This window comes from Glandiceps talaboti, chromosome 1 (genome assembly GCF_964340395.1).
Source record: "Glandiceps talaboti chromosome 1, keGlaTala1.1, whole genome shotgun sequence".
Taxonomy (NCBI): Eukaryota; Metazoa; Hemichordata; class Enteropneusta; family Spengelidae; genus Glandiceps; species Glandiceps talaboti.
The window spans coordinates 1496338-1517500 of record NC_135549.1 but is presented as its reverse complement, the minus strand read 5'-3'; the positions used below and the strand labels follow the sequence as shown (position 1 = coordinate 1517500).

Below are 21163 nucleotides of genomic sequence, written 5' to 3'. Positions count from 1 at the left end.
TGACAGTACATGTACTGTGGAAAAGATGTCTCATAGAATCAAAGAAAAGAAGAAATATTTTCAATTGATGCTAAAACTGTTTGTGTTGGATAACGTCCAATGAAATACGCCCACTGTCAATGACACACGAAGACACCAAATGAATGTAGTCCTCCTGTAATTTTGTTTACCAAGCTTTCGACCTCAATTCAGGTTCATTTTGATTTCCTCACGTGATGTTTTATCACTTCATCCATCTGTTGAGAAATGCTGATGTGATATTTTGATGAACTGACCCAGCTTCTTACACTTGACAACATTGTCATGGCACTTTCACAGGTAAAATGATACATTACAGGTGTCCAAGTAACAGTAGAGTTTGTGATGATAATATTTGTTTTAGACCAAACAATGCTGATAATATTATTTGTACAATCAAATTTATCTTTATTGTGTATCATTATAAGTATTATTCTTATTCATTCCACTGTCATTTTGACTGATTGCATGATTACTATCGTACTTTCACCTGTTCTTTCTACTTAATATGATCATGTGGCTGATGTATGTCAGCACATGGACCTGCTGTAACAAGTCTAACACGACTAAATGAGAGTGTAAAGAATAGTACTTGTACAGATTGATAGTGTAAAGTGTATCAAAGTGACATCTACACACAACTTAGACTACTTGTACTACTTAACCTGTGAAAGTGCACTGTAAGTTGTTGACTAGGTGTCTATTGTCTGGTTCTGTATCAGATAAACATATCAGACAAAAAATTCCAGATTGACAGATCAATTCCCAAAAGTTTTAAGTTGGTTTAGAACGTCAAAGGAATCATCCAAAGAAATCATATATGTTGGTTTGAAATGATTCTATAATACTGAACTAAACTTCCAGAAGGATTAAATGATCTATTTTAGAGTATAAGTTTACTGTATGATAGACAAAGTGGAAAGAAATGTGTTAAATTATCGTCAGTAGTGTGATATATTACTGCCCCAATACGTATGTTTGCAGCTGAGGAGCTGTCATATTACTGTCCCAGTACATGTTTGCAGCTGAACATCTACCATATTACTGCCCTAATACATATGTTTTCAGCTGAGCATCCACCATATTACTGCCCTAATACATATGTTTGCAGCTGAGCATCCGCCATATTACTGCCCAATGATACGTATGTTTGCAGCTGAGCATCCACCATATTACTGCCCCAATACGTATGTTTGCAGCTGAGCATCCACCATATTACTGCCCCAATACGTATGTTTGCAGCTGAGCATCCACCATATTACTGTCCTAATACATATGTTTGCAGCTGAGCATCCACCATATTACTGCCCTAATACGTATGTTTGCAGCTGAGCATCCACCATATTACTGCCCCAATACGTATGTTTGCAGCTGAGCATCCGCCATATTACTGCCCTAATACATATGTTTGCAGCTGAGCATCCACCATATTACTGCCCTAATACGTATGTTTGCAGCTGAGCATATCCGCCATATTACTGCCCCAATACATGTTTGCAGCTGAGCATCTGCCATATACTGCCCCAATATGTATGTTTGCAGCTGAGCATCCACCATATTACTGCCCTAATACGTATGTTTGCAGCTGAGCATCCACCATATTACTGCCCTAATATGCTGAGCTTCTGCCATATTACTGCCCTAATACGTATGTTTGCAGCAGAGCATCCACCATATTACTGCCCCAATACGTATGTTTGCAACTGAGGATCCACCATATTACTGCCCTAATACGTATGTTTGCAACTGAGGATCCACCATATTACTTCCCCAATACATGTGTTTGCAGCTGAGCATCCACCATATTACCGCCCCAATACGTATGTTTGCAGCTGAGCATCCACCATATTACTGCCCTTATACGTATGTTTGCACCTGAGGACCCACCCACAACAAGAAAACTTATCTTTTATTAGTGGAGGACCCTTCTATAGTAATTTACCATTTGTTGAATGAAAGCTACAATTCATATTTAGTATTCATATTACATTTGTACTGGCAATGTTAATCTTCTGGCATTGCATAAGGGAAGCCATGTTACGTTTGTCAGCTAGCAATTGTAAAGGAAGCCATGTTTATCAACTAGCAATCATAATGGCTGGAAGCCATGTTTATCAGCTAGCAATTGTAATGGAAGCCATGTTTGTCAGCTGGCAATTGTAATGGAAACCATGTTTGTCAGCTAGCAATTGTAATGGAAACCATGTTTGTCAGCTAGCAATCGTAATAGAATCCATGTTTGTCAGCTGGCAATCGTAATGGAAGCCATGTTTGTCAGCTGGCAATCGTAATGGAAGCCATGATTGTCAGCTAGCAATCATAATGGAAGCCATGATTGTCAGCTAGCAATTGTAAAGGAAGCCATGTTTATCAACTAGCAATCATAATGGCTGGAAGCCATGCACTACCAGAAATGAAATTCTTGAGACAAGAAAAAAATTCTTCACACAAGAAAAAAATTCTTGAGACAAGAATCAGTAGGTTAAGAATTGCAATTCTTGAAAATTCTAACCGATAAATTCTTATATCAAGAATTTTTTTCTTATGCCAGGTTTACCCAAAATCTTGTCCTAAGAACTTGTTTCAAGAATATTCAAGAAAAATAATTCTTGTCTCAAGAATATTCAAGAAAGAGAATTCTTGTCCCAAGAATATTCTCAAGAATATGTTCTTGTCTCAAGAATATTCAAGAAACAGAATTCTTGTCCCAAGAATAATCAAGAAAGAGGATTCTTGTGCCAAGATTATTCAAGGAAAAGAATTCTTCTCCCAAGAATATTCAAGAAAAGGGAATCTTATCCCAAGAATATTCAAGAAAGAGAATTCTTGTCCCAAGGATATTCAAGAAAGAGAATTCTTGTCCCAAGAATTTTCAAGAAATAGAATTCTTGTCCCGAGAATTATCAAGAAAAAGAATTCTTGTCCCAAGAGTATTCAAGAAAGAGAATTCTTGTCCCAAGAATATTCAAGAAAGAGAATTCTTGTCCCAAGAATTTTCAAGAAATAGAATTCTTGTCCCAAGAATTATCAAGAAAAAGAATTCTTGTCCCAAGAATATTCAAGAAAGAGAATTCTTGTCCCAAGAATATCCAAGAAAGAGAATTCTTGCCCCAAGAATATTCAAGAAAGAGAATTCTTGTCTCAAGAATATTGAAGAAAGAGAATTCTTGTCTCAAGAATATTGAGGAAATAGAATTCTTGTCCCAAGAATATTCAAGGAAGAGAATTCTTGTGCCAAGAATATTCAAGAAAGAGAATTCTTGTCCCAAGAATATTCAAGAAAAAGAATTCTTGTCCCAAGAATATTCAAGAAAGAGAATTCTTGTCCCAAGAATATTCAAGAAAGAGAATTCTTGTCTCAAGAATATTCAAGAAAAAGAATTCTTGCCCCAAGAATATTCAGGAAAAAGAATTCTTGTCTTAAGAATAATCAAGAAATAGAACTCTTGTCCCAAGAATATTCAAGAAAGAGAATTCTTGCCCCAAGAATATTCAAGAAAAAGAATTCTTGCCCCAAGAATATTCAAGAAAGAGAATTCTTGTCCCAAGAATATTCAAGAAAGAGAATTCTTGTCTCAAGAATATTGAGGAAATAGAATTCTTGTCCCAAGAATATTCAAGGAAGAGAATTCTTGTGCCAAGAATATTCAAGAAAGAGAATTCTTGTCCCAAGAATATTCAAGAAAAAGAATTCTTGTCCCAAGAATATTCAAGAAAGAGAATTCTCGTCCGAAGAATATTCAAGAAAGAGAATTCTTGTCTCAAGAATATTCAAGAAAAAGAATTCTTGCCCCAAGAATATTCAGGAAAAAGAATTCTTGTCTTAAGAATAATCAAGAAATAGAACTCTTGTCCCAAGAATATTCAAGAAAGCGAATTCTTGTCTCAAGAATGTTCAAGAAAAAGAATTCTTGTCTCAAGAATATTCAAGAAAGAGAATTCTTGTCTCAAGAATAATCAAGAAATAGAATTCTTGTCCCAAGAATATTCAAGAAAAAGAATTCTTGTTCGAAGAATATTCAAGAAAGAGAATTCTTGTCTCAAGAATATTCAAGAAAGAGAATTCTTGTCTCAAGAATATGCAAGAAAAAGAATTCTTATCTGGAGAATATTCAAGGAAAAGTACTCATTATATGGAAAAAATGATTTCCATAAATACAGTCCCCTTTAATGAAAAATCTGCCCCAAACAAAACTTGTAAATTTTAAAACTTTTATTTACATAAATAATGGCAATATACATGTAAGTCAATAAAACTGTCATTAAATATTTTTTGAACTCTTCTAATAATATAACATTTCAATGTCATGTAACACTTCAACCAGTTTCATCTTCTTTAAATACTTTCAAATGCCATCATACATTTATCTTGTTACAGTGAAATGAAATCTTAGCCTAACTTAAACGGCCTCAGTCCATTGAAATAGTCCACTGGGCTTGCCCCAAAACTTAATGGACCTTGATTTCACAAGCTCAAGGATAAAAGTATGACATTGACAGACAACCCCAGAAAATTTGCTAATAGCCTATTTTACGACAGCAACAGGGTACCTACCCAAGAAATGCACACTTTCTGTAATTTAGATGGCAACAGAAATCTTAAATTGCAATAGGGAGACTTCATATTCAATTGCCCCTGAATGAATTTCAATTTTTACTTAAAATATTAAAAATCAAACAAATCATAGACATTGGAGAGAAATGGACTGGAAAGCAAGCAAAAGATCAAAGGAAATCAATTGTGTACAAATGGTAGAACTGATTTATTCCCTGTCAATTGGGTGCATTACTTTTTATCCAAAATATCCACTAAAAATAGGGATGTGCACAATTAATGTCAATGCAATCTGACCAATGACTTTGGACAAGAAGTCAAATATCCTGATTGACCTGTGCAGAAAATAGCCATTCCCAGTGTACCAAATATCAAAGTAATCTGACTTCTGATTTCAGAAAAGAAGTGACAACGTAACTTTGAAAAAAAGGTCGATGAAGAAGTTGAAATAGAAAAGGCTGACAGACAGACAACAGAGAATCATCATAACTTTATAGCTTTACCAGGCTGTTGTTTCCAGTCCATTTCTCATCAGTGCCCATGATCTAATTAACTTGAATAAAATCTTTAAAAAATTAAATGCTCTTTCTATCAGGAGGAATTTCTTTGCACAGAAAAAACTACAAGTTGGGAAAATGAGGATCAAATTAAAAAGTTAAACAACAATTGTTCCCACTCGCTGTCATCGTTCGTTAGGTACTACAATGTATCTATGGAGTTCCTTCAGCTTCTTCCTATAGTATACGATGTGTTCTTCATGTCATGTGGATTAGTAAATTTGTCCTGAAGTACCTGTTCTTCGAGGAAGAGGTCATCATCATCTTTCGGCTGTGCAGCAGTCGACCATAAGTTTCCTCCAGCCACAACGGTTTTGAGCCATTTCTGACAGTTGACCATGATTCAGCATGCCATCTGCATCTCCCAGAAGATAGTGGATGTATTTTGAGAACAGGGTTCTTTGCCTTCCAGGTTTCCTCTTTCCATGTTTTGGGACATACAATGCATACTCCTTGACAGGCTCCCCATCAGGCATGCGCAGTACATGTCCAAGGAATTTCAGTTGACGATTCCTGGCTCTCTCGACAAGGGGCACAGTCTCCGTAAGATTGTAGATAGTAACATTTGGTACTTTGTCAATCCTCTTGATGTTTAACATTATACGGTAACATGATGTGCCAAAGGAGTTGATTTTATTCTCCATATCCTTAGAGATTATCCATGACTCGCAGCCATACAACAATATGGTGACACAAGTTGTACAAGGAAGAGGTAGGCTTGAGCTACACTGTCATGGTAACCAACCTGGAAAGTGAACAAGAAAGAAATTGTCTCAAAAGTTGTCAAAGACTTCCATAGTAATCGAGTACATTTTAATAATTATATCTATTGTTAAGTGTTGCCCATGACCTTGTCTTTGTACTAAGTGTTGAGAGCTTCTTGAGATAGTAAAACAAGACAAGTTACTGGGCTATGTAGGATGTTACTTCTGGAGATGTACATGTAGCTAGGCAAGTTTCATGGCAATGTAAAATGTACCTACATGTAGGCCAGGCCACACCCACAATGGCTGATCTGTCAGTCAATATATGCTAATCTGCACCTTTTCTAAGTACACATGCTCAAGATTGCATAAGGTTTATTTACATGGTGTTAGTTAGACTTTGAGTATATTGAGTGAAGTGTACTAAACATTGCTTACAGGATAAATTTGATGACATTGCAAGACCTTTCACTGGCAGGAGAGTCAAACTTTAAACTTCAAGCCCAGTGTAACAATGACCATGATAACATTTATACAGATTCAAAGTTCTGAAGAATGTGAAATAATTGCACTTACCAAAGAATGCCTTTCAGATTGCTTCTTTAACGTCTTCGTTTTTAAACTTGTTGATAGACTCTGAACACAACAGAAGCCACTCTCTAGGCTGGGTACAATCTTTTTTTCTAAAACCGGTCAAGGTTAAACCATCTTTTCAAGCTTATGATGTATGATGCAGGATCAAAAATGACAATGTTGTCAATCTTCTAACAAAGTGTGGTGTGCAGTTGTGAATTCAAAAATGGAGCCAAATGATGCTATCCCAGAAAGCATCAGGTCTGCCCACACACTTCCATATATGGCCATATATACAAGCTTGACCAATGGAGACACACTGTTAACAAAAGGGATATATCCTTTTGTTTGTGCATGGAGTCTAACTGACAATCTCATTCTTGTACCAAGAATTGTTGGGCAAGAAAACTCAAAAATGCATGGCTGAACAAGAAAAAGTAAGAATTCCATTCTTGTACCAAGTATTGTTGGGCAAGAAACCCCAAGAATTCATGGATAGACAAGAAAGAGTAAGAATTTCATTCTTGTACCAAGAATTGTTGGGCAAGAAACCCCAAGAATTCATTTCTTGTATCAAGAATGCATGGGTTGACAAGAAAAAGTAAGAATTTCATTCTCGTACCAAGAATTCTTGCTCAAGAAAACTCAAGAATTCAATTCTTGTAACAAGAATGCATGGGTTGACAAGAAAAAGTAAGAATTTCATTCTTGTACCAAGAATTCTTGCTCAAGAAAACTCAAGAATTCAATTCTTGTAACAAGAATGCATGGGTTGACAAGAAAAAGTAAGAATCTCATTCTTGTGCCAAGAATTCTTGCTCAAGAAAACTCAAGAATTCAATTCTTGTAACAAGAATGCATGGGTTGACAAGAAAAAGTAAGAATCTCATTCTTGTGCCAAGAATTCTTGGGCAAGAAAACTCAAGAATTCAATTCTTGTTTCAAGAATACATGGGTTGACAAGAAAAAGTAAGAATTTCATTCTTGTACCAAGAATTCTTGCTCAAGAAAACTCAAGAATTCAATTCTTGTAACAAGAATGCATGGGTTGACAAGAAAAAGTAAGAATCTCATTCTTGTACCAAGAATTCTTGCTCAAGAAAACTCAAGAATTCAATTCTTGTAACAAGAATGCATGGGCTGACAAGAAAAAGTAAGAATTTCATTCTTGTACCAAGAATTCTTGCTCAAGAAAACTCAAGAATTCAATTCTTGTTTCAAGAATGCATGGGTTGACAAGAAAAAGTAAGAATCTCATTCTTGTGCCAAGAATTCTTGCTCAAGAAAACTCAAGAATTCAATTCTTGTATTAAGAATGCATGGGTTGACAAGAAAAAGTAAGAATCTCATTCTTGTGCCAAGAATTCTTGGGCAAGAAAACTCAAGAATTCAATTCTTGTTTCAAGAATGCATGGGTTGACAAGAAAAAGTAAGAATTTCATTCTTGTACCAAGAATTCTTGGGCTAGAAAACTCAAGAACTCAATTCTTGTTTCAAGAATGCATGGGTTGACAAGAAAAAGTAAGAATCTCATTCTTGTACCAAGAATTCTTGCTCAAGAAAACTCAAGAATTCAATTCTTGTAACAAGAATGCATGGGCTGACAAGAAAAAGTAAGAATTTCATTCTTGTACCAAGAATTCTTGCTCAAGAAAACTCAAGAATTCAATTCTTGTTTCAAGAATGCATGGGTTGACAAGAAAAAGTAAGAATCTCATTCTTGTGCCAAGAATTCTTGGGCAAGAAAACTCAAGAATTCAATTCTTGTTTCAAGAATGCATGGGTTGACAAGAAAAAGTAAGAATCTCATTCTTGTGCCAAGAATTCTTGGGCAAGAAAACTCAAGAATTCAATTCTTGTTTCAAGAATGCATGGGTTGACAAGAAAAAGTAAGAATTTCATTCTTGTACCAAGAATTCTTGGGCTAGAAAACTCAAGAACTCAATTCTTGTTTCAAGAATGCATGGGTTGACAAGAAAAAGTAAGAATCTCATTCTTGTACCAAGAATTCTTGCTCAAGAAAACTCAAGAATTCAATTCTTGTAACAAGAATGCATGGGCTGACAAGAAAAAGTAAGAATTTCATTCTTGTACCAAGAATTCTTGCTCAAGAAAACTCAAGAATTCAATTCTTGTAACAAGAATGCATGGGTTGACAAGAAAAAGTAAGAATCTCATTCTTGTACCAAGAATTCTTGCTCAAGAAAACTCAAGAATTCAATTCTTGTAACAAGAATGCATGGGCTGACAAGAAAAAGTAAGAATTTCATTCTTGTACCAAGAATTCTTGCTCAAGAAAACTCAAGAATTCAATTCTTGTAACAAGAATGCATGGGTTGACAAGAAAAAGTAAGAATCTCATTCTTGTACCAAGAATTCTTGGGCAAGAAAACTCAAGAATTCAATTCTTGTTTCAAGAATGCATGGGTTGACAAGAAAAAGTAAGAATTTCATTCTTGTACCAAGAATTCTTGGGCTAGAAAACTCAAGAACTCAATTCTTGTTTCAAGAATGCATGGGTTGACAAGAAAAAGTAAGAATCTCATTCTTGTACCAAGAATTCTTGGGCAAGAAAACTCAAGAACTCAATTCTTGTTTCAAGAATGCATGGGTTGACAAGAAAAAGTAAGAATTTTATTCTTGTCAGAAGAATTGCTGAGCAAGAAAACTCAAGAATTCAATTCTTGTATTAAGAATGCATGGGTTGACAAGCATAAGTAAGAATTTTATTCTTGTACCAAGATTTTTGTGCAAGAAAACTCAAGAATTCAAATCTCATATGAAGAATATGTATGGTACATTTCTTGGAGATTCTTATAATGAGAATTGCCTTTCTTGATGTTAAGATTCAATAAGAAAAAATTTCTGACAAATTCTTGGGGCAAGAAAAAATTCTTGTGTCAAGAATATATTCCATTCATTTTGGTATTTTGCATACTTGAACTTTCTTATTTATTCTTGAACATGCTTGTTTGTTCTTAATTTTCTTGTGTCAAGAATTTTTTTCTTGAGACAAGAAAGTAAGAATTTTATTTCTGGTAGTGTGTTTATCAGCTAGCAATTGTAATGGAAGCCATGTTTGTCAGCTAGCAATTGTAATGGAAGCCATGATTGTCAGCTAGCAATTGTAATGGAAGCCATGTTTATCAGCTAGCAATTGTAATGGAAGCCATGTTTGTCAGCTAGCAATTGTAATGGAAACCATGTTTATCAGCTAGCAATTGTAATGGAAACCATGTTTGTCAGCTAGCAATTGTAATGGAAGCCATGATTGTCAGCTAGCAATTGTAATGGAAGCCATGTTTATCAGCTAGCAATTGTAATGGAAGCCATGTTTGTCAGCTAGCAATTGTAATGGAAGCCATGTTTATCAGCTAGCAATTGTAATGGAAGCCATGTTTATCAGCTAGCAATTGTAATGGAAGCCATGTTTATCAGCTAGCAATTGTAATGGAAGCCATGTTTGTCAGCTAGCAATCATAATGGAAGCCATGATTGTCAGCTAGCAATTGTAATGGAAGCCATGTTTGTCAGCTAGCAATTGTAATGGAAGCCATGTTTATCAGCTAGCAATTGTAACGGCCGGAAGCCATGTTTGTCAGCTAGCAATTGTAATGGAAGCCATGTTTATCAGCTAGCAATTGTAACGGCCGGAAGCCATGTTTGTCAGCTAGCAATTGTAATGGAAGCCATGTTTATCAGCTAGCAATTGTAACGGCCGGAAGCCATGATTGTCAGCTAGCAATTGTAAAGGAAGCCATGTTTGTCAGCTAGCAATTGTAATGGAAGCCATGATTGTCAGCTAGCAATTGTAATGGAAGCCATGTTTATCAGCTAGCAATTGTAATGGAAGCCATGTTTATCAGCTAGCAATTGTAATGGAAGCCATGTTTGTCAGCTAGCAATCATAACGGAAGCCATGTCTGTCAGTTAGCAATCACAATGGAAGCCATGTTCCCCAGCTAGCAATTGTAACGGCCGGAAGCCATGTTTGTCAGCTAGCAATTGTAAAGGAAGCCATGTTTATCAGCTAGCAATCATAACGGAAGCCATGTTTATCAGCTAGCAATTGTAACGGCCAGAAGCCATGTTTGTCATCTAGCAATCGTAATGGAAGCCATGTTTGTCAGCTCGCAATTGTAAAGGAAGCCATGTTTATCAGCTAGCAATTCTAATGGAAGCCATGTTTGTCAGCTAGCAATCATAAAAAACTGAAATTATTTTCAAAAAGTGTCATTTTGACACCCTGTTCTCCACTGTAATGAAGGAATTTGGGTAAAATTGATAAAAAATAGATTTCTTGTGAGTCCGCAGTTAGTAAAGGATAGCATAATATCAAATATTGGTACATCACAAGAAATTGGTATGTGACATTGGTATGTCAAATTAGCTTTCTAGAGGGTATACTACTGTACAGTAGAATAGTCTAGCTATAGTATCACATGTTGCTGTCATACTGTTGTACAGTAGAATAGTCTAGCTATAGTACCACATGTTGCTGTCCAACTCAATATAGAGAGGGTTGTCATCACTTCATCAAGTGACAGCATGTATGGTCCTCCCCCACTCTTGTCCTGTAAGTGATTATGAGTCATTTGGGAATATGACCTTCCCATCCTAATGTAAGTGTTGATGTGTCCTATTGTTAACTGACAAGGTCAATTTGAATATCTGGGTGTTAAATTTTTACGACTTTGTAATATTGCTTGATAGTAAACCATGGTGACTTTGTAACTTTTCATGGTTGTAGATTTTGGTGACTGTATGAAACATTGCATTGTTGTAAATTGTGTTGACTTTGTAACATTACATTGTAACAGTTGTAGATTTTGGTTACTTTGTAACATTGCATTGTTGTAGATTGGGGTGATTTTGTAGCATTGCATTTTTGTAGATTTTGGTGACTTTGTAACATTGCATGGTTGCAAATTTGGATGACTTTGTAACATTGCATGGTGATGAGCCTTGATGACTTCATAACTTTGTAATGTGATGATCTTTGATGACAGCAACATATATAGTTATTAATCTATGAAATATGCATTTGACTTTTTGTTGTTTTTTATCTCGTTATTCATTTGTTGTTCTAATGTGAAAAGAGAAATTGCAACTAGATTCATACTATAATAAAACAGTTATAACAATATATTATTGGCAACTGCAATTGTCAGTGGTTGTTGATTGCACAGATGTTGTGTGTACAGAAATACAATATATCTGTAGTAATGTTATGTTATGTCATTGTACCCCACTTGCACTTCCTTGCATGTGACTCTCTCTAGTATTGAAAATAAAGCAATCATTTCCTGTGCTGTGTTGCAAATGTCAGTTTTAAGAATGAATGGTGGTGATTAACAAGTTATTTCCAGACTTTGTAAAAGGTCATAGGTTATGACCCCAAAGTCACAACATTGTTGTTGGGATTTTTCCATGCAGTACCACCACTACATGGCACCTAGCCTACAAGACTGCACCTTTGACCTTTAATCTTTGACCTCTCAGGTCAAACATGTGACAAAAATGTGTTGATACATGTGTTTCAAAAGACCCTTACACAACTTATGATGTGTCAAAGGTCAACCTATAAATCTTGACAGCAGTTATACACTTTCTTTTTATGACAAACAAAAGTTCAAACAGACATCGGATATTATTTTATTGTGCATAAAGAGACTAAAGTATATGTATTGTCTACTTCAAAACACAAGATTGAGAGAGAAAAGAGGAGCAGTAGTGACAATGATATATGTAACAAAGTTTGCAAACTACAAAGTTGAAAATATGAACACAAAAATTAGAAGTTCAGTCTGCTTCTTTGACACTCTTGTCTTTTAAAATATGATTCAGAAATATCACTATGAGAACTCAAAAACTTGCATTTCTGCCCGATACATTGTCAGTCAAGGTCATCATTGAACAAACTTGGCTGAAAATAAACTTAGCATTGAGTATTTTCAAGTGAATTCATTATATTTGTAATTATAATTTTTCTTTCAACCCCAATATTTATCTTTCAGATATTTTTTTTCATGTAAACAGTCTTTACTGCTATTCTTACATTGATAAAAAGAGTGAAAACTAGTCAGAGTATTTCAAAAATTTTCTGTTCACTTTTGTTGAGGTTGTGTCATTTCCACTTTGAATTTTGAATTTTTTTGTCAAAAAATGATCAATTTCCAAAGGATAGAGAATTTCACTTAGTTTTTCTCCGTCAAGTCTATACAAAGTGTACTATACATAGATTCATATACTGCACAATGATTTAGGGTTGTTTTTTGAATTACCAAATTAAAGTGTACATTGTGGTCCTTTCCTGAAAAATTGCACAAGGTCGTGAGATTTATGAAGACTAACTTCAAATTGCTTGTGACCTTTGACCTTCTCGCCTAAACCAGCGGGAAATAGAGTATCATTGTGTTGTTTTCATGGAAATTGAGCTTCTGAGTTTATCATTGTGTGACATTGATATGCTAAACACTTATAGATATCATATTTTGCTAATGGATTTCACATGAAAGTGGCATGTTTTCAGTTGTTATGAAATGAGTCATCATTTGATGTTTTGGATTATTTTGTAGGTTTGTAATTTCCTGATGAGTTTGAGTCGTGACTTGAGTTCTTACTATGGAAGAATACACGTCTTGACTGTAAGTTACATTTTACTCACTTTACACTGTTTTTTATCATAATGCTCATAGGATGCTCTCAAATACCTTCCACTTCTGCACGATGAAGTTCTGTCAGAAAATTAATTTTATAAAATTGTGTTTTCTTGTTCTTATGTTGTGAGAAAAATACTATATTTCATAAATATGGGAGAAGTAATCATTAATTGAAAACCAGTATGTATGAAATTGAATATTATAAGCACTAGCTATGTATCTGATAATACAAATATGTAGGTACACACACAGACATACAGACAGACACAGACAGACAGACAGACAGACATACATACATACATACATACATACATACATACATACATACATACATACATACATACATACATACATACATACATACATACATACATACATACGTACGTACGTACATACGTACGTACGTATGTACGTATGTACATACATGCATATAGATACATACATACATACTTACATACATAGTCTAGTGCTATCATGATACTACGTTGACATTCAGACTCCCAAATATCTAGTCTAGTGCTATCCTTTGATACCATGCTAGAATCCAGACTACCAAGTATCTAGTCTAGTGCTATCCTTTGATACCATGCTAGAATCCAGACTACCAAGTATCTAGTCTAGTGCTATCCTTTGATACCATGCTAGAATCCAGACTACCAAGTATCTAGTCTAGTGCTATCCTTTGATACCATGCTAGAATCCAGACTACCAAGTATCTAGTCTAGTGCTATCCTTTGATACCATGCTAGAATCCAGACTACCAAGTATCTAGTCTAGTGCTATCCTTTGATACCATGCTAGAATCCAGACTACCAGGTATCTAGTCTAGTGCTATCCTTTGATACCATGCTAGAATCCAGACTAAACAGTTGTTGAAAGGAGAATACAAAATTGTGTTCAACTTATATTCTACTGGTACCTTTAAAAATACTCAACATTTTTCTCATTAAAGAAGTCAAATATGTAGAGGGTTTTCCCTTCAGTATTAATCAATGTGAGAGTGAAAGACAACAAGTGATGTCTTTTCCATACGTTACTTTATAGATTACGTACAGTTACATAATATCCTCACCACAAACTCATATGTATCTCTGTACATTTACTATACTACATTTATGCATTTTACTATACCACATTTAGTTACTACATGCGTCTGTTCTCACTGAGAGGTTTCCTTATAAACTCTAGTTAAGAACCAGAGTATAGAGAAAGAGGGGAGGTGAGGGCAGGATATAGTAATACTTACGCAGCTTCCCCGAACAGTATACCCTAAATTTGTTCACAAACCTCAACAGGGTGCCATGACTTAAGATTTCAGATATTCATGTACCCATCAAAGTAATGTAAAATGAACTACTAAGTATGTTTGGAAATTAATAATGTCACTGATCATGTCACAGTGGTTTTAAGAAATTTTTACTTACCTTTAAAACGCAGAAGTCACTTGTAAGTAAGCCCACTTGTACAACCGCAGTGATATGATAGTAGCTAAGGATATAGAAGTGTGTCCTCACTCATTGACTAACTCTTTCTAACACAGTCAATGTAAAAAGATATCAAACTTCCAGTTCCTACATAACCAACTTCCACTGCATATAGGATGTCAAACTTCCTAGCGATAGTCGTATGACCTTGACAACACTACCCCGGGAAGTGGTTGCTAAGGTGCTTCTCTCAGATTATCACATACATCCTTCTGTCTACTAGATGATCTTTGAAAACTGTCATAACCGGCTTCTAAATTTAGAAACTAAGAGGAAACGCCTGAATGTCAAATTATTTTAGGACTAGAAAGTATTCCACACCATGACATGGGCCAAGTCAAAGTCAATAACTTGTGGTTTTTTCTTTAAATAATTAGAATGATGTTATTCCCCGACATTTTTCTTTGTTCAGCCAAGGAAACTACTATGTCCTAGGGGGGCTTTGTCACTACTCGTCTACCAACTCGTAGTGACAAAACCCTTAGGTCATGAGTAATGTCACGCTGAATGAAGAAAAATATTGGAGAATTACTTAATGATACCAGCACCAGTAATATCAAAGAAAGATCAGGGAACGTAATGGTAATTTTGAATGTTTTGACTCATATTTCAAACACAACAGAACCAGTGATGTAAACATGTATTGTGATGTAGAACAACCAGGCTATAAATTCCATATTTTTTGGCTTATGCATGGTATAAAGGATAAATTCATATAGAATAGTTTTACATGAAAATCAGTTATGTCATAAAATTACATCAAGTCTTCTTTCTCCTTCAGCAGTACTTACAGTGAGTACAAATATGGTTTAAATCTTTGACTAGTTTCACACCACAGTAGAATTTTTCAAGACAGTCCTCTTTGTTTCACATTTATTGACTTATGTATATAAAAAATTGTAATTTTTGTAAAAGTTGGGTAAAAATCTACCCCACTCACCTATAGATATTCCAGTGGAAATAACAACCTGATTTTCTGCTCACTACAAGTTTTGAAATATCAAGATTACTACATCAATTTTGAACTATTTTAGATGCATTTTTGAATCACACATTTAAGTATTAATTTCTAGTTTTCTTTACTTTTTACATATTTACCATGAGATATTTTCAAAAATGTTTGCAGGGTCGACATTTTTTAAAATGATTTTTAGGGCACAGTGTTGGCATTATATATCATTGATAAGATAAATGTGTGAAGAAAATATAGAGGTAGCCAAATTTATTATCTTCTCTGAAAACAATTTCATAGATACTTCAAATATTTCTGGAAAGTGTCACATGATATATATTGAAATAAATATGTCAATGGAGGTCTTCAGAGCAATTCTCTTGAGGCTGTCATATTTGATATATTTTACAGTCATTTAGTACTAAGTAACTCCTGGGAAGCAAGTTAAAGATAGAGCCAGCCATATTTTACAGTCATTTGGTACTAAGTAACTCCTGGGAAACAAGTTAAAAATAGAGCCAGCCATATTTTACAGTCATTTGGTACTAAGTAACTCTTGGGAAGCAAGTTAAAGATAGAGCCAGCCAAATTTTACAGTCGTTTAGTACAAAGTAACTCCTAGGAAGCAAGTTAAAGATAGAGCCAGCCATATCTAATCATTTTGTATAGAGCTACTGTAAAGGAAGCAAGGGGCTATGATGTTTAAGGTTACAACCTTGGATGTCATTGGACGTCATTGCTGCAATCTATTTCCTCCTGGGCCAGTTGATAAAAAAAATAGAACTTGAAAACTATGTTGTCTTCCTGATTTAACCTTGAAGAACATGCATTATTTTTTATTTACACAGAAGTCATTAATACCAACTGGAAATACATGTACATGTTATGAATTCTAATGTAGTGTTAATGAAGAGTGTACTCTGCATATATTGATGTCATTTTAAAGATTTACACTAAGGTTGTCAAAGTTCTACAACCATACAGTTTTTAACTAAATGTGCTGTATGGACTTACTTGTAACAAAATTACTAGAAAGTACAAAAGGACTTTATAATACTTGCAACAATGTTAACTAGAACATACTAACATTATTTATTGAAAACAGATCTCTTAATAAAATTGTATTTAGAAATGGTCAACAAACAATCAATTTCATGTGAACCTAGACATGTGCTTACAAAGGGTATTGATTGGTTCATGTTAGCCAATGGGCAGCTTCATGTGTGGCAGGTTAACTAAACCCTTTTCTGTGGAAATTAGCAATAATTGATTAAAGTCACCCAACAGGTGCCATGTTTGCTAGACCCTTTTCTGTAGAAATTAGCAATAATTGATTAAAGTCACCCAACAGGTGCCATGTTTGCTAGACCCTTTTCTGTAGAAATTAGCAATAATTGATTAAAGTCACCCAACAGGTGCCATGTTTGCTAGACCCTTTTCTGTAGAAATTAGCAATAATTGATTAAACTCACCCAACAGGTGCCATGTTTGCTAGACCCTTTTCTGTGGAAATTAGCAATAATTGATTAAAGTCACCCAACAGGTGCCATGTTTGCTAGACCCTTTTCTGTAGAAATTAGCAATAATTGATTAAAGTCACCCAACAGGTGCCATGTTTGCTAGACCCTTTTCTGTGGAAATTAGCAATAATTGATTAAAGTCACCCAACAGGTGCCATGTTTGCTAGACCCTTTTCTGTGGAAATTAGCAATAATTGATTAAAGTCACCCAACAGGTGCCATGTTTGCTAGACCCTTTTCTGTAGAAATTAGCAATAATTGATTAAAGTCACCCAACAGGTGCCATGTTTGCTAGACCCTGTTCTGTGGAAATTAGCAATAATTGATTAAAGTCACCCAACAGGTGCCATGTTTGCTAGACCCTTTTCTGTAGAAATTAGCAATAATTGATTAAAGTCACCCAACAGGTGCCATGTTTGCTAGACCCTTTTCTGTGGAAATTAGCAATAATTGATTAAAGTCACCCAACAGGTGCCATGTTTGCTAGACCCTTTTCTGTAGAAATTAGCAATAATTGATTAAAGTCACCCAACAGGTGCCATGTTTGCTAGACCCTTTTCTGTAGAAATTAGCAATAATTGATTAAAGTCACCCAACAGGAGCCATGTTTGCTAGACCCTTTCCTGTAGAAATTAGCAATAATTGATTAAACTCACCCAACAGGTGCCATGTTTGCTAGACCCTTTCCTGTAGAAATTAGCAATAATTGATTAAACTCACCCAACAGGTGCCATGTTTGCTAGACCCTTTCCTGTAGAAATTAGCAATAATTGATTAAACTCACCCAACAGGTGCCATGTTTGCTAGACACTTTCCTGTAGAAATTAGCAATAATTGATTAAACTCACCCAACAGGTGCCATGTTTGCTAGACCCTTTTCTGTAGAAATTAGCAATAATTGATTAAAGTCACCCAACAGGAGCCATGTTTGCTAGACCCTTTCCTGTAGAAATTAGCAATAATTGATTAAACTCACCCAACAGGTGCCATGTTTGCTAGACACTTTTTTTATGGAGGGCAATGATTGAAGTCAGACTAATATATTCATGTCCTAAAAAGGTCAGTTGTAGAGTAGAAGTAGGACATAGTGTCCTGTTAGTATTAAAGTATGTGTATTGCATTTCATCATCAAGTTGGTTGTCTAGAGTACACAATACCTACATGTCATGTGTAAATATGAATTGATACAAATCAAACAAATCCATATTTCATAAGTAGATATCAAACATTATTGTAATAGTGATAGCAAGAACCCATCAATGAGTAGAGACCCTTTGTGTACATTTAGATGACACCTTTTGATTCTTATCAATATTATATCTATATCATATTTTGTGAACCATGTTTACTAAGCAAATATTTAAGGGATAATTCTTGACCAGTAAGATTTATAAATCTTTGTGTTCCCATTCTGGGTTTCAACAAGGTTGTCAATCCAAAGTCTGTACAATTAGATGTCGTGATAATTGATTGTTGCAAATAGATCATGTAAGCAGATAATATTAGCTATATTAGATTGGAATATCTGAAATCTCCAGACAGAATAATACAAAATGTAAATAGTCATGGTGAAGTTAGACACCCCCTTTTCAAGAATGGTATGGTCAGGATGACTGGTTGTCATGGCAATAAACCTGACCATGATGAAAGTGGACACCCCTTTTCAAGAATGGTATGGTCTGGATGAAAGTGGACACCCCTATTCAAGAATAATATGGCCTGAATAACATTGAACACCCCTATTCAAGTATGGTATGATCCTGATGACAGTAGTTGGACAAAGTCAGTTATCAGGTGATGGAGCTAAACACCCCTTTTCGAGAAAGGTATGGTTTGGATAACAGTGGATCACCCATTTCAAGAATGGTATGGCCTGGATAACTTATTGGATAAGTCAATACACTTGATCAACAATAAAGCTGGACACCCCTATTCAAGAATGGTATGATCTGGTTAACAGTGCATTGGTTAAATCAATACACTTAATCAGTGATGAAAGTGGACACCCCTTTTTAAGAATGTTGTCATATGACTTGATAAATCTTACATGGCAGCCATTACACACATAGAAGATGATGATACTGTACATAGAATAGTTAGAATCATATGGACCATATGAAAATAAGATATTACATTTATTGATGTTTGTTTGTTTATCAAATCAATGAAATTGACTGTCATTGTACTTTGCTGTATTCAGTGATATGTTGAGATATGTCAAATGATGTACTGACAAATCAACCAGACAATCTCATTTACATATTTCCTACACTATACCAGCTATAAAAAACAAATACATACAAATACTCTCTTTATCATTGCACTATAACACTGGAATAATCTCACAAATAACTTTGTTTGCACACCCACCCATTGCAATATTCATAGAAGTGTCCAAACCAATATATGATTTTCCCCCTTACTAGCATTGTCCACACATGCATGCAAAGTAAAAACATAGTGTTATACTGACAGCCTGTTGCAAGATAGTGTTTACTGGTTCTGCTTGCTACAACCGTGCAGAAACCTATAGATTCCAACCCGTACCTAGTGTCTGTAATGTTATGCTTAGAGCTTTATACTACATAGATCAGAATACTATAGATTCCAACCCGTACCTAGTGTCTGTAATGTTATGCATAGAGCTTTATACTACATAGATCAGAATACTATAGATTCCAACCTATACCTAAATAGGGGTAGTAACGCCAGTTATGAATACAAGTAACTATTTGTCATGCAATTTATTGATATTTTGCATGATTTATATTCTGAAAAAGCTGTGGTTTTTTGAGTGATTTTCATTAAATTGATCAATATAGAGAAGGCTATAAGTACAAATTGACTTTCCAAAGTGAAATGAAGTGACATGTTCAAAATTATTGAAAAGAATAAGTGAACAGATGTTATTTATTTACCCTCATGTTTACTTTGTATGTCTGGAGAGAAAACAAAATAATGCAGAGTGTATGACATTGATGTATTTCCTAAATGTATAAGAACTAATGTGACACACAGACATAAATTATACTGGAATTGTTTGTATGTAAGAGATTGGCTGATAGTGTTCACAGCTCCACAGAATTCTATGGGACACCAAAATATGTTACAACTTTTTCAACTTTACCATAGGAAACCAAAATATGTGAACAGTTCCACAGAGTTCTATGGGACACCAAAATATGTTACAACTTTTTTAACTTTACCATAAGAAACCAAAATATGTGAAAAATTCCACAGAGTTCTATGGGACACCAAAATATGTTAAATATATGTTAGAATACTACTATAGGAAACTAAGGTGTTCTGAAACTTTCTCAACTTTACCATAGGACATCAAGGTGTTCTGAAACAGTTTGCACCTTTTCAAATTTTGTCATAGGACATCAAACTATTTGAAAGCTTTTTTGTAATTTTGCAAGTTTGTCTCAAGACAAGTATTTTGCATATAACTTTACAGCAGTGTGTTTTTTTTAAAGATCCATGCCTTTATTGTGATGATAATTTTGGAACTAAATCATGCAACATGTAGAGAGAATTTTGATCACATTTATTAAAATGTTCTTCCCAACACCTGAATAATGTTTACACTCCATTGTGTGTACAATGTAACCAACAAGATGACCTTCCTAGCAAAGTCAAACAATTATTAATGGACACAAGAGACATTGTTATGCATACTTGACAGAATCTCAGTTATCTAAGGTTTGACTGATAGCCATCAACTACAGTCTGACTGGGTACATTTGAAGAAACTTATCGTCTAGAATACACGATATTGTGGTTTTTATACTGTCATAAAGACCATCATGTACCGTAATCAGCTGAAATAAAGTGACGTTTGTGACAAGAAGTGACATGTGACATACTGATGTTATTGATGTTGAGTAGTGCTATCTTGACGAATGTTAAAAGTTGAGGCAGTGATTGTGAATTACTGAACATGGCCAGTGTAGTCCTGGTCAACCAGTCACCCTGAATTCCTTTACTAAAGACAAAAATTCTAATTAATCTATACAAGATAGTGATACAATGCAGTAACTCTAAAAGCTGCACTCTACCATCTAATATCCCTAACACATGCAGTACTTGAAAAGTTATTTATCAAATGAAATCTTCAAAATTCATATTTTCATAA

At 34.8% G+C, this 21163-nt stretch overlaps 2 protein-coding genes across 3 annotated transcripts in view; one reads left to right on the top strand and one right to left on the bottom strand.

Annotated features, from left to right (window-relative positions):
• LOC144434751 (uncharacterized) overlaps positions 1 to 14591 on the bottom strand; it is a 44939-nt gene extending 30348 nt beyond the window's left edge. The window contains exon 1 of the mRNA XM_078123274.1: positions 14494 to 14591. The gene's annotated coding sequence lies outside the window, so the exon portion shown is untranslated. The remainder of the gene's footprint in view (positions 1 to 14493) is intronic.
• LOC144434597 (DALR anticodon-binding domain-containing protein 3-like) overlaps positions 1 to 21163 on the top strand; it is a 51143-nt gene that overhangs the window by 28659 nt on the left and 1321 nt on the right. For both annotated transcript variants that reach the window (XM_078123107.1, XM_078123183.1), the window contains one exon: positions 12986 to 13054. In XM_078123107.1, coding sequence (XP_077979233.1) covers positions 12986 to 13054 — 69 coding nt within the window. The remainder of the gene's footprint in view (positions 1 to 12985; positions 13055 to 21163) is intronic.